At 43.9% G+C, this 24514-nt stretch overlaps 1 protein-coding gene across 1 annotated transcript in view; it reads left to right on the plus strand.

The window, feature by feature from the left end:
- The window catches only part of LOC105467818 (RNA binding fox-1 homolog 1), a 2482591-nt gene that overhangs the window by 1418480 nt on the left and 1039597 nt on the right, over positions 1-24514 (plus strand). The window contains 1 exon segment of the mRNA XM_071083652.1: positions 11950-11997. Coding sequence (XP_070939753.1) covers positions 11950-11997 — 48 coding nt within the window.

The raw sequence follows: 24514 nt of genomic DNA on the forward strand, positions 1-24514 counted from the left end.
GCCTTACAGCTTTTTCCTGCCTAAGAAGATACTTACTGTCAAAGAAAATTTCTGCTAGGCCCCCTGAAATTCCTCCAAATGTTTATAAAATCAGCAGCTCTGCCCTGCAACCTACCCAACGAAGGTAAACTTTACTCCCTTGGTTGAATTGATTTGTGTTGAGATTTTACTTAGTTTACATGCGTTGTTTGCTGTTTGTATGATTTCAGGTGAAACATCTCTTACAACCTGAGTCATCTTCACATTTAGCTTGAAGCCATAGACTTTTCGGAATATTCTTTGCCTTGAAACAGATCTCTGCCACACTGAACCTTCTTAAACACATATTAATAAAATGTTTCCTTACATGATCACATCCCTAGGACGTAATTAGGGCTTAGTAATGAAAGCATACGGTCATTTGAGACTTAAATTTTGAAGGCACAGAAAGATTGAGAAATGTAACAAAATTTACGGACCTGATGAATTAGATCCTCTGGTATAGGGCTGGGTGCTTTTGGTATTTTTTGCAAAGTTATTTGCTCCCATCTGCTGGCCATATGTGATATTGCAGGTGCTGAGCAAATTTGTGAATGGAAAAGGAAGTGAATAAAATCTATCACTGCAAACATTTTATACACTTCTTCATGTATTCACGTGAACTGATTTGAATCTTGGTTTTTTTGTGTGTGGCTGGAGGGGGGTAAGTGAACACAGACCCTGAAGAATTCTGCTGAAAGGCAAGCATGATTTCAAATTTTTACTAACATCGGAGTTACTCAAGTTTTGAAAGCCAGAACACACTCGTTTTCTATAATAAGGCAATTAACTTTAGAACATTAGTTTAAATATTCAAATTCAAGCACAGTATATTGTATAAGGGAAAGTATAAAATACATAGCTGGTAGACCAGATGGATTTCAATCTCCCTTATGCCATTAACCATCGGAATATGAGGCCAATTCCCTACAGTCTGAAACTCAATTTTTTCACCTGTAAAATGGAAACATTGGGCCACAGGGTCCCTAAGGCTTAAGCTTATTCTAAAAATCTGAGTCTTTGTGAAGGTTAAAAAATAATAAGGCTGAGCGCTCTGGCTCATGCCTGTAATCCCAGCACTTTCGGAGGCCAAGGTAGGTCAATCACCTGAGGTCAGGAGTTCGAGACAAGCCTGGCCAACATGGGGAAACCCCATCTGTACTAAAAATACAAAACATAGCCAGATGTGGTAACATGCATCTGTAATCCCAGCTACGAGGTAGGCTGAGGCAGAAGAATCCCTTGAACCCAGGAGGCAGAGTTTGCAGCGAGCCAAGATCACGCCACTGCACTCCAATGTGGGTGACAGAGCGAGACTCCATCTCAAAATAATAATATAGGTTGCATAAAATCACCAGTATGTTCTTAGTATCTAAACTCATATTCATTGACTTGTTTTAAATTAGAAGCAGTTGTTATTTTCAGAAGAATAGGGAACGGAAGCATGCCTCCAAACTATCAGAAAGCTTGCCTTTGCAATAGGAGACCATTTGTAATGTTGAGTGAAGGTTTAAAATGCAGTTTGAATTCTTTTTGGAGTCTGATGTCAAAATGTAGCTTGTCTGAGTATTATAAACTGTTCTGCCATAACATTTATTTTCTGTTGAAAAAGGAAGAGCTAAACCTTCTTCCTCAGCAGTAATCATTTCCTCAGTTGATCACAAGCCAATTTGGGCTTGTTCGATGGAACCTTTGGCTGTGTCTCCCCACACTCCTGCGTAGTGGCTGAAACTCTCCTGTATTTCCTATGAAAAGCTCTCTGGGACTTTGTATTTGAATCCAGGAGAACAGTGCTGTGTCCAGGATATGTGATCCTTACTTAGCTTCTCATGACAAGCATAAGCATCCTGGTCTTTTCTTTCCATCGCTCTTCCAGAATGAATGACTATAATTTAGAGGTTTTCAGGGGCTGTATTGTGGAAACACCTGGGCCCCGGAGCATAGCATAGCTGCCTATGATTGCCCTGGGATTCCTTTAAAGGAGTTTTTCTTGTCCCCTAGAGCTTAGACTAACTGGAGGTGACCTCTGGACCACAGTTATCTTTTCTCAGTGTTAAGTAGCCAAGTATCATGCAAGAGAGATCAGCACAAGGAGCTCCTTGATCCTCCGTATTTATTTTCTGTGACTTCTGTAGCAAATCATCACAATCTTAGGTGGCTTAAAACAACCGAAATATATTCTCTGACAGCTCCAGAGGCTCTAAGTCCAAATTGAAGGTGTGAGCAGGGCGGTTCTCCCAGCAAAGGTTCTGGGGAGAATGCATCCTTGCCTCTTCCAGAGTCTGGTAGCTGGGTGTCCCATGGCTTGTAGCAGCATCTCTGTAATCCCCACCTGTCTTCACATGGCTTTCTCTTCTCTTCTGTCTCTTAAAAGGATACTTGTTATTGGATTTAGAACCCACACAGATAATACAGGATTTTCTCATTTCAAGACCCTTAATTATGTCTGCAAAGATCCCATTTCCAAACAAGATCACATTCACAGGCACTAGTGACTAGTCGCCTTGAGCATATCTTTTGGGGGGCTACTGTTGAACCCAATACTGGCTACTCGCTTCTAAACCCTCTGAGCTCTTGGGAGCCTCATCGGCCGGGGTTTCTCTCCACCTGTTCTCGGGAACCTTTCAAACTGCCGGATACTTCAGAGCTAAGAATGATGCTGGTACGGGATCCAGGATGCTGGCATCCCTGCATTGTGGGCATGAATAACCCTGACCTACAAAAATTATCAAAAACAACCAACACACCAAGTGTAGAAGAAAAGACATCTCTCTCAGGAGAGAGAACTGCTTCTGAAAAGAACGGACACACCAGTGCTTTGATGTCTAAAAGCTCGAAGAACTGAGAGACAGAGAAAACTTTAAAAATAGAAAGGTTTTTTTATTTTTTATTTTTGAGACGGAGTCTTGCTCTGTGCCCCAGGCTGGAGTGCAGTGGCGAGATCTCGGCTCACTGCAAGCTCCGCCTCCCGGGTTCACACCATTCTCCTGCCTCAGCCTCCCGAGTAGCTGGGACTACAGGCGCTCGCCACCACGGCCGGCTAATTTTCTTGTATTTTTAGTAGAGACGGGGTTTCACCGTGTCAGCCAGGATGGTCTCGATCTCCTGACCTCGTGATCCGCCCATCTCGGCCTCCCAAAGTGCTGGGATTACAGGCTTGAGCCACCGCGCCCGGCCATAGAAATGTTTTTAAGTTCTCAATGCTTCACTCAGAACCAGATTTCACAAAGCCTGTTGGAAGATGTCATCAAGGAGAGCTGACATTTACTGAGAACTTGCCATATGCTTAAGACCCTGGCATGTATTGGGTACGCCTAGCCACGAACGAGGCAACCGTGATTGTTGTTATCCTTCTCTTACAGATGGGGAAACTGAGGCTAAGCAAAGCCGGCCTCCTTGTGCAGGGTTCCAGAACTGGTGTGGATGAGTCCAGTAGGAGAGACCCTAGCAGTGTGATTCTGCTATCTGTGCAGAATACCATCTGTCACCAGCAACAGAGCCTCCGCTGTTCAGGGTTTCCCAGCTACAAAAAGTAGAAGGGCTGGCCTCTGTCGGGAAGTTGATTGCTTGGTGATGAGTCCACAGCTCGAAATTCATACTTAACACTTAAGTAGTTGAGCTGTTTTCCAAGTGAAGTGGTCGAGTGGGGCTGAAGTACTTGCTTGACGACTCCGGTTCAGAAAAGGTCAGGTCGGAACCCATCCAGAGACACCAGCTCTAGGCAGAGCGATCCGAACAATAATTTGTTCTCGCCAAAGTGACATTTTTCCAATTTGAGTCCAGCATTGTTCAGAAGCAAATGCGGTCCCCTGGGGTGTCTCCCGCATAGATCTGCAGCAGATGACGAACCAACAATATCATCTAAATAAAAAATCCAGCATGGGCTTAGTAAATTAATCCTGACAAGAATAAATTGAATAATCTTAGGGAAATGGCAAGAGCTCTGATTCTGCCAGATGGCTCTTTTCTGTCGCTTGCGTGGGTCCTCGGTGGCAGATTAAGAACAAAAATCTGTCTTTGGTTTATTGATTTCGTTAGTGCGTTGATTAACACCTGCCACTTCTGTGTGGGTAAATCATAATCGGATATGGACTCTTCTTGGCAAACCTAACATATTTTCGCTCGAGGAGAGAAAGGAAATGCTTATTTCACCTGGTCAGAATGGGCACAAGCAGACAGAGAGCTACTTTTTCTCACCTCATCTCTCAGTGATATTTTCTAGGTTTAAAAGTAAGCTGTGGTTTTCATCACTCCCATTTCGAGTTAATCTCCCATTTCTGTTTAGGTTTCTTAGCAGACAAATTCAAGGAGAGGTTTTAGTAAGAGTGAGGGGGTATTTTTTCTGACTCAGTGTCCGAAGTCAATCAGAGACTTCAGCCATTAATTTAGGAGACAGGGTGAGAAAAGGAAGATACCATGTGTACACATGATCCCGTGTCCTAGGAATGGGCCTTACAGGTCGTCTGGGAACCTTGTCTTAGTCAGCCTGCGATGCCCTAACAAACCACCATTGACTGGGTAGCTTCTGAACAGAACGTTTACTTTATCATCGTTCTTGTGGCTGGATATTCAAGATCGAGGTGCCAGGACTGTCAGGTTCTGATGAGGGCGCTCTTCCTGGTTTGTAGACCGTCATTCTCAGTGGGTCCTCATGTGGACATTCCTGGGCTTGTGCTACCAGAGAGAGAGAGAGAAAGAATAGCTGGTGTCTCTTCTTGAAAGGATACTAATTCTTTCTTTTTACTTTTTTTTTTTTTGAGATGGAGTCTCGCTGTGTTGCCCAGGCTCAAGTGCAGTGACATGATCTTGGGGCTCGCTGCAACCTCCGCCTCCTGGGTTCAAATGATTATCCTGCCTCAGCCTCCCAAGTAGCTGGGATTATAGGTGCCCATCACCACACCTGGCTAATTTTTGTATTATATTGAAATACAATGGGATTTCACCTTGTTGACCATGTTGGTCTCGAGCTCCTGACCTCAAGTGATATACCTGCCTCAGCCTCCTAAAGTGATGGGATTATAGGCGTGAGTCACCAAACCCAGCCAAGGACACTAATTCTTAGGACCTCATTTAACCTTAATCACTTCCTTAGAGGCCCCATCTCCAAATACAGCCTCACTGAGGATTACAGCTATGACATATGAATTTTAGGGGGAACACACACATTCAGTCCATCATACTACTTGTTAAAATGTTGATTCTGATTTGATGTGTCTGGGGTGAGGTGTGATGTGTTGCATTCTTTTTTAAAGACGGGGTCTTGCTCTGTCACTAGGCTGGAGTGCAGTGGTACAATCCTAGCTCACTGCACCCTTGACTAGAGTCTTGTTCTTTGTCGCCCAGCCTGGAGTGCAGTGGTGCAGTCTCGGCTTACTGCAACTTCAGTCTACCAGGTTCAAGTGATTCTCATGCACACCTATAGTTGAAATTACAGGTGTGTGCCACCACAGCCAGCTAATTTTTGTATTTTTAGTAGACACAGGTGTTTCACCATGTTGGCCAGGCTGGTCTTGAGTTCTTGACCTCAAGTGATCCACCTGCCTTGGCTTCCCAAAGTGCTGGGATTACAGACGTGAGCCACTGCACCCGGCCTCAAGTGATCCTTCCATTTCAGCTTCCCAAGTAGCTGGGACCACAGGCGCATACCACCCCACCTAGCTAATTTTTTTCTTTGTTTATTATGTTTTTTGTAGAGACACCATCTCACTAAGTTTTCCAGGCTGGTCTTCAACTCCTGGACTCAAGCAATCCTCTAGACTCGGCCTCCCAAAGTGCTGGGATTACAGGCATGATGCATTTTAACCAGCTCTCAGGGTCACCATAGTTGCTGGGGTGCAGACTGCGCATTAAGTAGGAAGTTCCTCATACTTCCCATATGCACAGGTGAGGGAAACTTGCTGAAGGACTGCATGGTTATTAAATAGTGGCACCCTGCTTTAAGAGTCTAATGCCGTGAGTCTAATGTCAGGCGTCTCATACCAAAACTGGAATTATCCGCACCTGTCCTCCCACCCTTCAGTCTTCAGTCCACTGCCACATCCCCTGGAGGGCTTGGTAGCATGCATCGATGGGCCCTCACCCGTTGAATTTTGGATTCAGTAAGTGAGGATTCTTCCATGCAAACCTCTTATTTTTCGCTTCGGGAGAGAGCGGAAATGCATCTTTCACCTGGTCAGAACAGGCAGAAGCAGACAGAGAGCTGCTTTTTCTCACCTCATTTCTCAATGGCATTTTCTACAGAAAATAGAGCCTGAGAATGTGGATTTTTTTCCTTATTTATGTTAACTGACAAAAGTTACATATATTTATCTTGTACAACGTGATGTTTGGAATGTGCGTACGTTGTGGAATGTCTAAGTAGAGCTAATATTATATACGTTACCTCACAATGTCATTTTTTTGTGGTTAGAACACATAACATCTACTTTTTAATCAATTTTCAAGATTACAATACGTTATTGTTAACTGTAGTCACCATGTTGTATAATATTTGAACTTACTCCTCCTAACTGAAATTTTATGTCTTTAGGCCCATGTCTCCCCAACAAACCCCCTGGTAGAGTGGGGAGTTCTTGCCAGCCCCAGGTAACCACCATTGTACTCTTTAATATATTTTTTATATTTGTTTCATGCAGCATTGGTCTTTCTGTAACTAGTTTATTCAACTTAACATAATGTTCTCCAGGTTCACCCATGTTGTTACAATGACAGGCTTTCCTTCTTTATTAAGGCTGAAATGGTATTCCATTGTGTCTATATGCCACATTTGCTTTATCTGGTTCTTCCTTGATGGACACTTAGTTTTTTGCTTTTTGGTTTATTTCAATAGGTTTCTGGGGAACAGGTGGTGTTTGGTTACATGAATGAGTTCTTCACTGGTGGTTTCTGAGATTTTGATGCAACCATCACCCAAGCAGTGTACACTGTACACGATATATAGCCTTTTACCCCTCACCACTCCCCAACCTTTCCCCTGAGTCCCCAAAGCCCACTGTATCATTCTTATGCCTTTGCTTCCTCATCGCTTAGCTCCCACTTATGACTGAGAACATGCAATGTTCCATTTTCCATTCCTGTCTTATTTCACTTAGAATAATGGTCTCCAGTTCCATCCAGGTGGCTGTGAATGCCATTATTTCATTCATTTTTATGGCTGAGTAATATTCCTTTATATATATATTGGGGAAGTATTTTATTACATATATATAATATATAGTATTCCATTGTGTGTGTGTGTGTGTGTGTGTGTGTATTGGGAAAGTATTCTGTTTTATATGTATAGTATATTATATATTGTATTCATATATATATATACACACACACACATAGCATTCAATATACCACACTTTCTTCATCCACTTGTTGATTGATTGATGGGCATTTGGGCTGGTTCCATATTTTTGCAGTTGTGAATTGTGCTGCTGTAAACATGTGTAATATTCAGTTTGATTCCCTTTCTTAGCTCTTGTGAATAATGCTGCAATGAAGAAGGAAGTGCAGAGATCTCTTTGACATATGGATTTCATTTCCTTTCAGTGAATATTCAGTAGTGGGATTGCTGGATCATACAGTACATCTATTTTTAATTTTTTGAGAAGCCTCCACACCGTTTTCCATAATAACTGTAAGAATATGCATTTTTAACAGCAGCTCATGCTGCTGGTCGGAGAGTCTCACTTTGAGAAGCACATCTAAGCAAGGAAAAAGAGTGAAACCTGTGGCCTAAATTACGTTAGCTGACCAAACCACCTTGAGGAAAATAAAATTACCTGGAGGGAAGGGAAAGCACCTGATTGGGGACCGCTTCTGGTTTCGGATTTAAGCTTCCTCATTGTGTGATTCAGGGTCAGTTACCTAATGGCTAGTGACAATTATCACACCACAAGGTAACTAAGGAATACCCATTTTGTTTGATTGTTGGTAATTTAGAGGCAGTAAGAAAAACACCATGCACAGTACCTGGCACGAAAGAGGGAGGTATTCAATCGTTGCTCACCGGTTCAGTCCCACTTGACTGATAGGAAACAGTCTGTTCTACATAAAACAAGACATTTGGTATACAGATCTTCACCTTATTATATTGTCTCTCTTTGTTCCACTCTGGATTCAAAGGGACCTAGAATTTACTGGGTTTACTAATAAATCATCAGCTTCTCATATTAACCTTTCCTCATGATGCATCCACAGAGAGAACCCCACTACTTCTTGGTGAGAAAAACAGCATTTCTATCGAGTTAACCAAAGTGGAGTCCCTAATGTTTTTTGTTTGTTTAAGTGGTTGGTTTGTTGGTTGTTTTTTGGAAATGGAGTCTCACTTTGTCGCCCAGGCTGAAGTACAATGGCACGATCCCAGCTCGCTGCAACCTCCGCCTGCCAGGTTCAAGCAATTCTCCTGCCTCAGCCTCCCAAGTAGCTGGGATTACAGGCGTGCACCACCACACCCAGCTAGTTTTGTATTTTTAGTAGAGACGGAGTTTCACCATGTTAGCCAGGCTGATCTCGAGCTCCCGACCTCAGGTGATCCACCTGCCTCGGTCTTCCAAAGTGCTGGGATTACAGACGTGAGCCACCATGCCCAGCCTGGAGCCCCTAATGTTTGTAACCCCCTATACCACCCTGCACATCCATACCCTCCCTGCCTCCATGGAGAGCATGGCCAGGCTACAGACCTAGCAATGACCCCTAGCCACCATCTTTCTCTCCCACACGACATCCTCTCTTTAAAGACGTCCCTTTGATTCTGTCTGGCCTCTGACTACTTCTCTCCCCTTCCCCTGCCACATCCTCATCTAGCCACCATCATCTCACACCTGTGACTCCTGTGGTAGCCCCCAGACTGGTCTCTCTCCACTTAAATTTGTAACCCCTGACTGCCTGTTCTATTAAAATAGAAGTCAGGTCATGACTGTCCTCTCTCCAGAATGCCTGAGTGAAACCCACAAGTGCCGCTGAGGATGTGGACAGATTGGAACCCTTGCGCACTGTTAGTGGAGATGTAAAATGGTGCACCTGCTATGGAAAATAGTAGGGTGGTTCCTCAAAAAATGAAACATTGAATTACCATGGGTTTGGCAATCTCACTTCTGGGCATACGCGCAAAAGAATTGAAAGCAGGGACTTGAATAGATACGTACACACCCATGTTCATAGCAGCATCGTTCACAATAGCCAAAAGGTGGAAACAGCCCAAATGTCTATCCACAGATGGTGCTTATGAATGGATAAACAAAATGTGGTCTGTCCATACAATGCAATGTTATTCATCCTTAATAAGAATGAAATTCTAACACATGCTACCACATGGATGAACCTTGAAGACATTATGCTAAGTGAAATAAGCCGGGCACAGAAGGACAAATGTTGTATGATTCCACTTATACAAGTGTTACAGCCTCAATTGTGTAACTCTAAAATTCATATACTGAAATCGTAACTTCCAATGTGACTGCGTTTGGAGATTAGGCCTCTAAGGAGGTAATTCAGGTTAAATGACGTCATGACTCTTAATCCAATAGGATTGGTGGTCTTATAAGAAAAGAAAGATGGCCAGGTGCAGTGGCTCGCACCTGTAATCCCAGCACTTTGGGAGGGTGAGGTGGGCAGATCATGAGGTCAAGAGATTGAGAGCATCCTGGCCAATATGGTGAAATCCCATCTCTACTAATAATACAAATTTGGCTGGGTGTTGTGGTGTGCGCCTGTAGTCCCAGCTACTCAGGAGGCTGAGACAGAAGAATCACTTGAACCTGGGAGGTGGAGGTTGCAGTAAGTCAAGGTTGTGCCACTGCACTCCAGCCTGGCGACAGAGCTAGACTCCATCTCAGAAAAAAAGAAAGGTAGATAGATAGATATCTCATAGATCTGTCTTCCTTTCTCTCTCTCTGAAAAAGTACAGAGCAGCAGCTATGTGAGGCACCGTGAGAAGGAGGCAGCTACAAGCCAGGAAGAGAGGCCTCACCAGAAACCCCGACAGGACCCTGACCTTGAACTTCCACCCCCAGAACTCTAAGAAAATGAATTTCAGTCGTTGAAGTCACCTAGTCTCTAGTATTTTTATGGCATTCCTAGCAGACTTATACAATGAGCGGAGTCTAGAATAGCAAAATCCACAGAGACAGAAAGCAGAAGGTGGTTTTTAGGGGCTCTGGGAGGGGAAAGTGAGGAGTTACTGTTTAATGGATACAGGTAGAAAAATGAAAAAATTCTGGAGATGGAGGGTGGTGATGGTTGCATAGCAGTTTGAATGGGTAATGCCTCAGAACTGTGCACCTACAATGGTAAAATTGTTAATGATACGTGTATTTTATCACAGTAAGATAGTAAAACTCTGAGGGGTTTCTCATTGTTCTCAGAATAAAAGTAAACATCTTCCTGTGATCTCATTCACCTTTATTTTCCTCCCTTTATTTTCCTCTCTTGCTTCCCTCTAGCCACAGTGGCCTCCTCTTACTTGGCTCTGTCCAATGCATTTCCCCCTTGGGGCTTTGAACTTGCTCTCCCTTTGCCTGGGACATTCTTCTCCCGTTGGCTACTTGGCTCATCCCCCTAACTTCCTTCAAGCCTTTGGTCAATTTCCACTTTTTCAACAAAAATCAACATCTTATTCCCCTATCCTTGGCATTTCCCATCCCCTCTCCTTGGCTTATTTTTCTTCATAGTACATATTCTTTCTGGAATACCATTAAGTGATACGCATTGTTTAATGCTTGTCTTGTTTAGAAGAATGTAAACATCACCAGGACGGGCCTGCCATGTGTCTTGTACATTGTTCAGTCCTCCATGCCTAGAACAAGGTCTGGCAGCCAACAGATGCTAAAAAAAATCTTCCATATAAATAAATTAATGCCACAATTGCTTGTGGGACTGTGCCTGTCATTTTGTCTAATTAGTGAGTTCTCTGAGGGTAGGAATTATGTTTGTTTCACCTTTTCATACCAGGACAACAAGAAAAAAATGCAGAAAAAATAGGTGTGCAGTAAACATGAATGCGTGAATGAGTGGAATGGTAGATGGATCAGTGGACAGATGGATGGGTGGGTGGATGAGTGGCTGGGTGGAGGGATGAATGGAGGATACATGAAGGAAGGAAGGATGGATAGATGAGTGGATAGAGGATGGATAGATGGATGGATGGGTGGGTAGATGGATGGGTGGATGGATGAATAGGTGGGTGGATGGATGGATGAGTAGATGGATGGGAGAAGGATGCAGAATAGATGGATGACCAGATAGATGGGGATGGCTGGGTAGATGACTGGATGGATGAATGGATGCAAAGATGAATGAGGGTGGATGGGCAGGTGAGTAGATGATTTATGGATAGAGGATGGATGAAGGATGAATGGATGGATGGATAGAGGAAGGATGGGTGGGTGGATGAATGGATAGATGGGTGGATGGATAGGGGAAGGATGCAGAATGAATGATGAATGGATGATTAGATGAATAGACATGGATTGTTGGGTGGATGGATGGATAGAGGATGGATGGATGGATGGTTGTATGGTTGGAAGGATAAAAAATCGATGGTAATAGTTTGTGTTGAAGTGAGAGATATCTGACTATCCTCAATTTTGAATGGCAGAGATATTAAAGGTAGTCTCTGCTGATGTGAACAATTGTATGGGGTGCAGATTATTTTATGAGTCATCAGTTCCTCTTTGCTATGGCCTCTGATCCATAGCCTTTGCCTACACTCCACATCTGAATGTAATAAAACTTACTTATGACATCCATATGTCTCCAATGCAAACACCGCAGCATATACCTCTAAAAAGCACTATAAAGAGCAATGACTCGAGAAGGAACTGTTAGAAGCATGAGCTCTTTATTATTTTAAAGGGCATTTCAACAACACCACTGAATGTTCTCTGACCATAAGTCTGACTCCTGTTCCTTCTCTCACTTTCCTTTCTTTTCTTCTCTTCTCAGGATATCAAAGCAGACTGCAATACCTGCGTGGAAATAGAAGACAGAAAGGCGAGTCAATATTTTTCATTTTTAGAGTTTCAAACAGAACAAGAACTCTCTAAATGGAACCCCAGTGTTTAAGTCATGCCTCTCTTGATGATGGTTTGTAGGTGATTCATGGTCTATTACATATTTAAAGATGATCAGACTTAAAAATACTTGTCATTTTACTCCTTTACAATCTGTGTTACTTCTGATGGCTTCATAAAGAGTGCGTATTGCAATTTTTATAAAAAATATGGTGCTGATTTCTCTTTCAGTCGTACCCTTCTTTTCAGGAAAATACTTAATCTGTTAACTCTTGTCCCATTGAAGTTGAATATTGATGTTGATGTTTATTATGTATATCATATGTATGATTATATTATTACATACATTATAGAATATATAATATTGGGCTTCCCGGGGTGCGTCCCTATATATCTGGCTCATACACTTGAAAAAGAGTTCACGGCCAGTTGTGGTAGCTCATGCCTGTAATCCCAACACTTTGGGAGGCAGAGGTGGGTGGATCACCTGAGGTCAGGAGTTGGAGACCAGCCTGTCCAACATGGTGAAACCCCGTATCTACTAAAAATGCAAAAATTAGCCGGGTGTGGTGGCACGCGCCTGTAATCCCAGCTACTTGGGAGACGGAGGCAGGAGAATCACTTGAACCTGGGTGGTGGAGATTGCGGTGAGCGGAAATTGCACCAGTGCACTCCAGCCTGGGAGGCTGAGGTGGGTGGATCACCTGAGGTCAGGAGTTGGAGACCAGCCTGTCCAACATGGTGAAACCCCGTATCTACTAAAAATGCAAAAATTAGCCGGGTGTGGTGGCACGCGCCTGTAATCCCAGCTACTTGGGAGACGGAGGCAGGAGAATCACTTGAACCTGGGTGGTGGAGATTGCGGTGAGCCGAAATTGCACCAGTGCACTCCAGCCTGGGTGACAGAATGAGCCTCCAGCTCAAAAAGGAAAAAAAAAAAAGAGCTTGCCCTCAATTTCTATCATGACACATTCACACGAGCCACAGCTTCCTATTTGAGATTAAGGGGGAGGGGGCAATGTCATTTTCTACATATTTAGAGTCCCTTCACCCATTTATCTTCTTTGCTACACTTAGTGTGAATCCCCTCAGGAAAAGCAACTGTTAGACAATTGTTTGTTAATATTTTCACAGTCTCTTTTTATTGACAAGAGTTCACAGACATTTCTGTAGCAAAGCACATCCAAGGAGATCAAATTTTACCCTGTGTACGCCTTGGATCCAAAGAGGTCAAATAAGCGAGTTGAGAGTATATACCTCCTGGCTACTTTTGACATCGTTCCACAAGTTTGAAAGATGTTTCCCTTTTCAAGTGTACCATGATTGTCAAATGGGTTATTATTTCAAGCAGAGGTTTTCAGCTCTGATTGTATGATGACTTGGGCATGTCTGCTGATTAATAAGGTGGGGGAGGACATCTCAAAACAAAAATTTGCTTTTAAATAAAAAGCAGTTGCCACACATTATTTTAAGGAGCGCTAATCTCCTCACACTGGGAAGAATAATGATACAGTAGGTTAAATTCAATCTGCATGATCCCAGCTTTCAGTTGTGTGTTGCTCTAGTTTGCAGGCAGAGAAATTTCAATTCACGTTTGCGTTCACCATGTGTTTGCGTGCTGGTATATGCATGTGTGTATTCTGTGAGTTGGACAGATGGAATTGCTTCGGTGAAGCGTGTGTCCAAAGTCTTTCACCAATGTTCTGCCCAGCCCAATCATTCCACTCATGTCACAGTGTTTAGAAAGCACATTCCCCAACCTGCTTCCAAAGGTCATTTGCGTTTCCCTTGGACTTTTATGGAATTCATCAGCATGTTTGTCCAGTATCTTTTTTAAAAATTTAACTGCCAACAGCGCTTGCAAGATCACATAGGAACTGATGCTGTTAGAACAACCTGAGCTCCATCATGCACAAGGTAAATAAGCAGCCAGGGTAAGCTCTGGTCAAGGAGAGCCACCCAAGCTCTGCTGCACCTGTGCGAACTGCCTGTGGTTAAGACATCATGATGATGACAACTGCCCAGGTCTCTGCTACTCTGTGATGCATCTTGGTGGGACAAAGTCATTAATGGTCATACCGTGCATATGTGATTTCAGCTCTTCCCAAGAAAGGGGGAAAATATGCACACACAGACACACACACACACACACACACACTTCTAGTTTTTCCATAAATTGTTGGATTGAGGCAAAAATGTCAAATGAAACCTTGTTTCTGATGAGTTTTCCCATTGTTTTCTCAACTTGACCTCATATGACTGATAGATAAATTTCCGAACAGTTCGTTACAGTTAATTGATGGTGAATCTTAGTGATAAGAAAAGTAATACCCAGTTAAAATTCTCAATGTCTTACTCTCTAAGGACTTTTTATTCTCTATTTTAAAAAAGGTAACTCCTCTCCTCTCCTCTCCCCTCCTCTCCTCTCCTCTACCCTCCCCTCTACCCCCTCCCCTCCCCTGCCCTCCCCTCTACCCCCTCCCCTCCCCTGCCCTCCCCTCTACCCCCTCCCCTCCCCTCCCTTCCCCTCCTCTGCCCTTCCCTCCCCTGCCCTCCTTCCCCTCCCCTGCGCTTCCCTCCCTTCCCCCGCCCTTCCCCTCCCCTCCCCCTCCCCTCCCTTGCCCTCGCCTCCCCTTCCCTCCCCTCCCTTCTTTTCTTCCTTCCCTCTTTTCCCTCCTCCTTTTCTTCCTTCTTTCTCACCTTCCTTCCTTCCTTCCTTCCTTCTTTTTCCTTCCTTCAAATTCCCAGTAATACAGTGAATCTTATACTCAGGCTATAGTTTCTCTGGTTCTAACTATTGTTAAGAAGAGGTTGGGGGTGAGGTTTTAGGAGGTTGCTTTATATATTGGAGATAGTTCTCTTAATTGAAAAGTCAAGAAGCAAACTCTAATGATCCCACAGAGGCAGCGTGCCCCTCACCCCAGCAGTAGAGCTCCGTCCCCCTCCCTCTCTGCTTGGTGATATGGTGTGAGGCCACGCAGGGAGACGGTGGCTGCAGCAGCTGGAATGATTACCACCAGGTTCTGGGAGTGCACTCTGGTGCCTCTGCCACACGGACGTGTAGTTAGGAAATTTCACCACTGGAGTCATGACACTTGCTCCCCCACGTGTGTCTGTGCGTGTCCCTCTCCATTTAATCCAAATGCTTCTGGCAAAATCAGTAATTTGATAAAGTGGAATTGTAGTGACAAGAGATGACAGAGGTGCCAAAATAATAAGTAAACCTGTGTCTGAAGTGGCAGCCTCTTGGCCCATGTGGATTTTTACGACTGTTGAGAGCTCTGAAAGAGAACTGGTGGTGCTTTCTTTAAAGCTTTTTTTTTTTTCCTGGTTTTGTTTTGTTTTGTTTTGTTTTGTTTTGTTTTGTTTTTTTTTAGTTAAGGGAGCTTCACAGAATCCCTATAGGATGCAATGGCTTCCCAAGAATCACATTATTTTTCATTATTTTTGGTTTTGCTTTCACCTCCCCTGGCTTTCTGTCTACTTCGATTCTAGATATTCCATATAGAAGGATATATTTGTGTACCTTTATCTATACCTATGTATGTTGTTGAATATCTTCTTGATAGAAGAATTTTAGAAAAGATAAAATCTTAGGTTTTCCGTGGAGTCCTGTGGGGCCTCTTTGATTTGTGCCTCATTCTCATTTTCTTGCATTCAGTGGGGCCGTTTACCTTGAGATGAGAGATTTTTCCAACTGAATCTTACACCAGACATCATGATAGAAGATAAATGGTGAATTTCAAGAGTGGAAGAGAGCCTTTTTTTGGAAATGAAGTCTCCCTCTGTCTCCAGATTGGAGTGCAGTGGTGTGATCATGATCTCAGCTCACTGCATCCTCTGCCTCCTGGGTTCAAGCAATTCTCCTACCTCAGCCTCTCAAGTATCTGGGACTGTAGGCGCTCACCACCATGCCTGGCTAATTTTTGTATTCTTAGTAGAGATGGGGGTTTTACCATGTTGGCCAGGATGATCTCGAACTCCTGACCTCGTGATCTGCCCACCTCAGCCTCCCAAAGTGCTGGGATTACAGGTGTGAGCCACCACGCCTGGCCGAGAGCCCTCATCTTAAGAGCAATACAATCGTTCTTCTTGGTCTGCACACAGTCTGGGCTCGATCTGAGGCTTTTCATAGAATAAAAGAACGTTTATCCTCTCCTGTTTTTCTATTTTTCTTTACCCCAGAAGCCTATTTTCTCTCAGGCTGACAGGAAACTAATTATCATTTGGAAAACCTTGCCTGGCTGTTTATGTGGAAATTCATAATGTGTCTTGGAGAGTGGTTTTATGTTTTTCTTTTGCTTCCAAGCCCGCCAATTAGCAGAGCCCCTCTGAATGTACCTCTGCTTGGATGGGTTCCTGGTCATTGCTTACATTGTCCCAGAGGGTGTCCTAGGGAGATCCTAAGGGCTGGTGGAGTTTTTCACCCTTTAATAGGAAGCAGGAGCACAGGTTTTTGTTATGTTTTGTTTTGTTTTCCTCCTGCAGGTGAACATTGTGGAGCTAATGCAGATTTACCAAAGGTGACGCGAGGTAACCCATCACTTGGAGTACGGCCTCACAAAACCCCATGCATTTGACATTTATAGTACCCGTGTTTCCGCTGGGGCACTGAGGCATTTAAATTCATTTTTATTTGTGGTGCAAAATCCATCTGAATTTCAATACTATTACGAAGACTGAGATTCAGGTGATGAGAGGAGAGGCTGATGGATCAGTCAGGGGGAGAATCTGTCAGGAGGAGACGAGAGCCCATTTGTCAAAGGCTGTAAACACAGACGGGGCTTCCTCTTCTCACTTATCGCCTGGCCCGGTGCAGCTAAACGGGTTCAGATCTGCTATAAAATTGCATGAAAGGAGTTTGAGTGGTTTTCCAAGTTATGGCGACTTTCAGATTGAGTCCCATTGAAGCTGCCGTTGGGAGATAGAAGCTTTCGTGCTGTGGTTAACACTGAGAGTTCTGAACTCATCTTTTTACATGTCTTCTTCCAGATCAGGCATCTTAAGTACTGCCGGATACTTAAAACAGCTGTGGGGTGGAAGTACCATCATTTCCCTGTTTTACAGGGAAGATAAAGGAAGCTCAGGCACGTTCAGTGATTTGCCTGAGATCACTCAAGCAAGAGGCCAGGATTTAAGCTCAGAGATTCTTACTGCAGAGTCTGCGCTCTGCGGTTTTATACTACTACCCTGCCTTGCATAAAATAAATAAATAAATAAAAAACAAGAATTACATTTGTAGAGTATGAGAATTATACTTCCCAGTTGATGGATTTGTGCCTCGACTGGCATCTTCATTTATCGCCAAGTAAACGATATGGCTTTCAATATGGGGCAGGCTGTCGGCTCCCACATTGCAGCTGTAGCTGGCTCATGGTGGGGGTTCTTCACGGTGTTCACGAGCATGCCCCTCCGGGAAGTAGCTGGCGCCCAACAGTGGGGTGGCCAGATGTCTTCTGGCTTTGAGGATGAGGGACAGTAGCACCGGAACTGGAGTGCTGACCTTAGTTTCCAAAGACCTGATTCGGTTCCTACCTTTGGCAGTTTCAGCACAGTAGACACAAGGATTAGAACTTATTGCTTAAAGAGTATTAGGGAGGCTGAGCGTGGTGGCTCACACCTGTAATCCCAGCACTTTGGAGGCTGAGGAGGGCGGATCACAAGGTCAGGAGTTCGAGACCAGCGTGGCCAACATCGTGAAACATCCTCTCTACTAAAAACAGAAAAATTTGCTGGGTGTGGTGGTGCGCACCGGTAGTCCCAGCCACTCGGGAGGCTGAGGTGGGAGAATTGCTTGAACCCGGGAGGCGCAGGTTGCAGTAAGCTGAGATTGCGCCATTGCACTTCAGCCTGGGCAACAAGAGTGAGACTTCATCTAAAAAAAAAGAAAGAAATTTTTTGCTTAAAGAGTATTAGGGAAAATAGCTAATGCGTGCTGGGTTTAATACCTTGGTGATGGATTGATAGGTATAGCCAACCACGATGACACACGATTACTTACATAACAAACCTGCACATCCTGCACATGTACCCCAGAACTAAAAATAAACATGAAAAAGTAATTCTTGCATAGGTAATGGTTGGTAGCTCACACACATTAAGTCACTTACCCAAGATTATTCAAGATGTATCATGAGGCCAGGACTTGAGCTCAGAGATTCTTACTCCAGAGTCTGTACGTAGCCTTTGGAGCTTGAAATGTCTGGGTTTCAATCCCAGCCCTCCCAAATAGCAGCTCTGTGACCTTGAGAAGCTTTCTTACCCTGTATCTATCTCCATCTGCTTATCTGTAAATTGGGGGTGATACAATCTGCTTGAAATATTGGTTTGAGGAATTTATAATACTGCAAATCATGTTATATAATACCTGGCGCAAAATAAGAACTCGATTAACTGTAGCTGCTGTTATTTTTATTTTTACTGGTATCCACACCTACAGGCCTACCATGTCATTTATCATTACATTTATTTTATAAAATGAGGCCCCGGAAAGTCTTAGGGGATCTCAGGGGAGTAGGCAACCAATGAAACCTAGTAGACCTTGGAAATATTTCATAGAGGAAGGGGATCCTTGGTGTAGGTCAGGAAATGCAAATGCACCTGCTTGCCCAATCCAGGTAGGAATTAATGAATTAATGGAGAGGGGAACGGAGTGATTGTCTTTAACGTGAAGTCCTGTGCACTGCAGCGACCTGGAGGGTGATGCCTTCATAGCTTGGGAACTATTATTCAGCTAAATGGGGCCATGTGGAATATTGATTCAGTACTGATGTTTTCTAAGCCAATCTGGATTTTCCTGTGATACCACTGATTTTTAACACACTATATGCAAGCCAGATGAAGCAGTTATGCAGAAAAGTTTCAAGAGACGAGACTTGAGTGCTGCAAGCTAACTCTCAGTTGGTTAGAAAGAGCTCCCATGTACATAATTCCAGGCTTTGTCGGTCTACTAAAGGCCTTTCTGGCAGAGGGAGCAGCATGGCGAGGACAAGACGGTGTAGAGAACATGGTCTGTTTACGGCAAACGCAAGTCTGGTGTGTGTGTCTGAGATTGGCCAAAGGAGAGACTATAGCAGTGAGTAGGTAACAGCTTATGGAGGGAATAGTTTATCAGGCCGATGGATTGAGGCTCTGTGTCAATCCTCTGTGCCCATGGAAGGCAAATCTTTACTGGATGGGGCCAGCGTTACACAGCACCAAGAAGCTACTTAAACTTTGTATGAAGAACCCAGCCAAAGTGAAAGTCATCAGGGGAATAAGAACTGGGGATGGAGCCCAGAGAAAGACCCAGAAGCTGGCCCTGGGGTTGAGTACAGGAAGCTGAACACTTTGACTCGAACAAGATGAAGTTAGCCTGGACCTTGAGAAATCACAGGGCTGAGTTGCCCCTTTTTTGTGATGTGTGACAGAGTGAACATGGGAATGCAACTGTGTCTCTTTGAGATGGTGATTTAAGCGTTGAGATGCCTGGATTATTTGGTAGTTCGATTTCTCATTTTTTGAAGGACCTCCATACCATTGTGCATAATGGCTATAAGGGTATTATATAAGAATATCCATGTTAATAGCATGGAAGTTCTACAATGGAATATTATTTAGCTGTTAAAATGAAGGGAATCCTGCCATTTGCAACAAGATAGATGAACCTAGAGGACGTTAGGTAAAGTGAAATAAGCCCGACACAGAAGGGCAAATAGTACATGATCTCACTTTTACGTGGAATCTAAAAAATTCAAACTCAAAGAAGCAGAGAGTAGGATGGTGGGTTGCCAGAGACTGGGGGGCGAAAAAAAGGGAGGATCTTGGTCAAAGGATACAGACTTTTGTCTATAAGATGATTAAGTTATAGAGAAGTAATGTACACTGTAGTGATTAGAGTTAATGTATTTTAGACTTGAAATGTGATAAAAAGAGTAGATCTCAAGTGTTCACACACACACACACACACACACACACACACACAAAGTAAGTATGTGAGATGATGGATATGTTAATTAGCTTAGTAGTAGTAATCGTTTCATAATGTAAACGTTTATCAAAAGATCACATTGTACCTGTTAAATACATGCAATTTTTGTTTTTTACTTGTACCTCAGTGAAGCCAGGGAGAAAAATAGAGACAAGGTATAGAAGTGGAACACATTTTCCTGCAGGCCAGTATTGTACAAGTGTTGAAACAGTTAGATTAGATTTCAGGTGGCAAACAAGGTATCTTCAAGCAGTTCATGGATATGGTATCAAATCACATAGTAGGGAAGTTATTTCCTTGTCAACTATTTCTTAGACCTTAACATTACATCAAAGACATAATTTGGTGGTTGATTAAAAAAAAATACCTAAAAGACTCAAATGTTTGATCATCTACCTTTTTCTTTTCTTTTTTTTTTTTTTTTTTTTTTTTTTTTTTTTTTTTTTTTTGAGACGGAGTCTCGCTCTGTCGCCCAGGCTGGAATGCTGTGGCCGGATCTCAGCTCACTGCAAGCTCCGCCTCCCGGGTTCACACCATTCTCCTGCCTCAGCCTCCCGAGTAGCTGGGACTACAGGTGCCCGCCACCTCGCCCGGCTAGTTTTTTGTATTTTTTAGTAGAGGCGGGGTTTCACCGTGTTAGCCAGGATGGTCTCGATCTCCTGACCTCGTGATCCGTCCGTCTCGGCCTCCCAAAGTGCTGGGATTACAGGTTTGAGCCACGGCGCCCGGCCAATCATCTGCCTTTTTAACCAAGAGACCCAGAGCCCTTTACAGGCAGTTCTGGCATGTGGCTTTAACTGAATAACAGTGTTTTACTTTTGAATTAGAGTTACTTTCTACTTATGACAAAGGATACTGCTCTTTCTGTTTACTTCAACGAGCTGTTTCCTTTCTTTAAAATAAAAACTTAAATGACTTGTAACACATTCATTAAGAACAAAAACAATTTAAAGAAAAGCACATGAGTGTGGAAACATTGTGAGTATGGACTGCACATAACCGAAATGTAGGGCACACTGTTTTCTACTGGTGGGTTTGCATTCAGGGGAGAGTTTCTTGTTTGCATTATTTAAGTTTCAAACTCTCCTTGTGTGCAGGAGGGAACCAGAAGTGGGCAGAGATGGACAGAGGAGTCCAGGGTGGAAGGCAGGTCGGAGGATGGGTCTGAACTAGAGGCATGCAGGAGATGGGGAGAAGGAAGGTTTGCATTTTCAAGAGAGTGGATAAGTCCTATCCACATGACTTACTGATGATGGATGGGCGTCATGAATGGCTCCACCCAGGAACTTGTCAGAGATGGTTCAGCTTAAGTATTTGTGTACACTTTGCTACCATGTGGAAGAAAGGCGTTGATCAACACTGACAATAGATTAATCTCCTGGTTTAGGGCTTATGTGCCAATGAGGCTGCATATGAGCATGACATAGCCAGCAGGATTGGTTTCTATTAGTGCCGCTCTCTTGCCTCTGGGAATACGAGTGGACTAGATCTCTGCACTTCTGATAGCAGAACAAAGACGGAAGGGGAAGGTTCACTCCTTCCTGGGAGGGCCTCTTTCTAGAATGGGGAGTATTCATGGAAGAGTTTCCCTTCATAGACCGAAGCGAGATATTTAAGGCAGATAAGGGCAGAGGTGCGGTGAGCACCCATCTGGATGAGACTCACAAAGTCCCCTGGGGACTGGATTTCTTTTCTGCTTCCAATGTCCTTTGTTTAAGGCTGGTTATGCGTATGCATTAAAATGGAAGAAGCTCCAAAATTCCTGGAATCTTTGGAAATGAAAATTAGAGCATCCTGCAGGAAGGGTATTTGAGTTTGAGTCTGAAGGGAGATGGGGTGGACAGCATCCTGGGCCAGGAGGGCGTCTGGAGGTTGAGCATGGCATGACTAAGGAACTGAATAGAGGTCAGTCTAGCTGGGGGTTAGGCAGCAGTGGGAAAAGTGGCTTGAGATGAGGCTCAAAGCAGGCAAAGGCTAATCCACCTGAAACCTTATGAGGAGGAAGAGTATTATGTCCTTTAATAAAGAATGAAATCTATGTCACATGGAATGTGCTATCACCATGAGAAATGGTCAGATGTGTAAAAACAGTTTCTTTGTCTTATGGAGTCTACTTGCTCATAGATTATGTGTGTGCATGACCTTTGAGACTTCTGTCAGTTCCCTCCTGGTCCAGCCATCTCTAGCCAAGGAATGGGACAGAGAGATCTAACACCAGCAAAGCCTTTCGCTGTGTTGCTGGGCTTTTCTGTTCATTCTACATTTCACAACTTATGCAGATTCCCTGAAACTGTCAGTCTTCTTCAGATTAGTAACCGTCGTTCCTCTTGGGCATGGCTCTCATTCCAAACTAATGCATAGCTGCCAGCCAGCCTGTTGTTTAGGGCAATACCTCACCCCTGGTCCTACGATCTCTGGTCAAAGAAAGGTGCACGATTACCTAGTATGAGCAAATCATCTTGTATCTGCAGACCTGCCTCAGCTCCTTTGCTTAGTAAGAATTTGTGGATGGCTTCTTGGTGGGACATGGTGCATATATCACAAGTAGATCTCATTGTGCCTTTGTGCTCTGCTGAGAAGCAGGGCTGCGGGAGAGAAAGCTGCACATGTAGCCCACCACCAGGGAGATTCAACATCATTTTTACGGAGACTGGGGACCAGGCAACAGCAGAGATGATGAATCCAGTGTCTGAAATTGCGTGTTCAGAACCCATAGATAGGAGGGGACGGAAGTCAATCCTGGAGATATTCAGTTGGTGGAGACGGGCTGCTGCCGGGAAATCCTCAGCAGTTTTGTTCACTCCTCCTAATTTATTTCGAAAGACAAGGTAGAAAGACGGTTTTACAGTCAAACGGATCTGGAGTTGAATCCTGATTCTGCCTCTTCACCAGCTGGCAGACCTTGGAAAAGTCACATTCCCACATTCCTGTCTGTCCACAGCTGCATCGTCTGTGAAGCAGGGACAGACATTGTTTGTAAATCATGCATCCCATGCATTGTTCTTGTGCACAGCCTTAGCCGGGGCGTTTTCAATTGTCATAGAAAATGAAGTTGGACCAGCTTAAGGAGAAAAATACATGACAGTTATGAGTAAAATGGGGCTGTCTTCTGGCATAGCTGGATGCTGGTGTTTTAATTTCACCAGGTGCTAAGGACGGTAACCACCAGCTGTATTAACTCCCACCTGCGGAGAGAAGGAGCTTCTGAAAAAAGTGGCTTAGTACAATTCCTGGATGTGGCTTAACAGGTGTCTCTTAGCTATAAAGGGCAGTGTCCCTCCTGTTTGTTTCCCTCAGCCACCCCAGAAGTGGGATGAGGGTCCAACTGTATGACTTAAATGGACTTAAAAAAAAGAAGGAGGGGGCTGGGCATGGTGGCTCATGCCTGTAATTCCAGCGCTTTGGGAGGCCCAGGTGGGCAGATTACCTGAGGTCAAGAATTGGAGACCAGCCAGGCCAATATGGTGAAACCGCGTCTCTACTAAAAATAAAAAATAAAAAAAAATTAGCCAGGCATAGTGACGGGCACCTGTAATCGCAGCTACTTGGGAGGCTGAGGTATGAGAATCACTTAAACCCAGGAGGCGGAGATTGCAGTGAGCTGAGATTGTGCCATCACATTCCGGTCTGGGCAACAAGAGTGAAACTCCAACTCAAAAAAGAAAGAAAAAAGAAGAAGAAGAAGGAGGGATTGTCCGCTAAAGAAACCTTGACTGGTATTTTTTTTCTAGAAGGGAAAATTAATAATAATAATAATAATAGCAACTACCTTGCACTGAGGATTTACTAAAGGCCATAGACCATTTTTTAGTACTTTATGCATATTCTATTATTGAATCCTTAAAAAGATCCTTTAAGACAGATACAATATTTATCCCCATGTTACAGATGAGAAAAATGAGGGATGGAGGTGATATGTCCCCACCCAAATCTCATCTTGAATTAGAGCTCCCATAATTCCCACATGTTGTGAGAGGGACCTGGTGGGAGGTCACTGAATCATGGGGACGGTTTCCCCCACCCTGTTCTCGTGGTAGTGAATAAGTCTCACGAGATCTGATGGTTTTATAAGAGGAAACCCCTTTCGCTTGTTTTTCTGTCTTCTCTGCCACCATATAAAATGCGCCTTTTGCCTTCCATCATGATTATGAGGCCTCCCTAGCCACATGGAACCGTGAGTCTATTAAACCTTTCTTTCTTTATAAATTATTCAGTCTCAGGTATGTCTTTATCAGCAGCATGAAAACAGACTGATACAGGCAGAGTTCAAGAATGTGACTGAGGCCAGGCGCAGTGGCTCATGCCTCTAATCCCAGCACTTTGGGAGGCCGAGGTGGGCAGATCACCTGAGGTCAGGAGTTTGAAACCAGCCTGGCCAACATGATGAAACCCCAGCCCTACCACAAGTACAAAATTTATCTGGGTGTGGTAGTGGGCACCTATAATCCCAGCCACCCTACTCAGGACGCTGAGTTAGGAGAATCACTTGAACCTGGAAGGCAGAGGTTACAGTGGGTTGAGATCACGC

Source organism: Macaca nemestrina, chromosome 18 (genome assembly GCF_043159975.1).
Source record: "Macaca nemestrina isolate mMacNem1 chromosome 18, mMacNem.hap1, whole genome shotgun sequence".
NCBI lineage: Eukaryota > Metazoa > Chordata > Mammalia > Primates > Cercopithecidae > Macaca > Macaca nemestrina.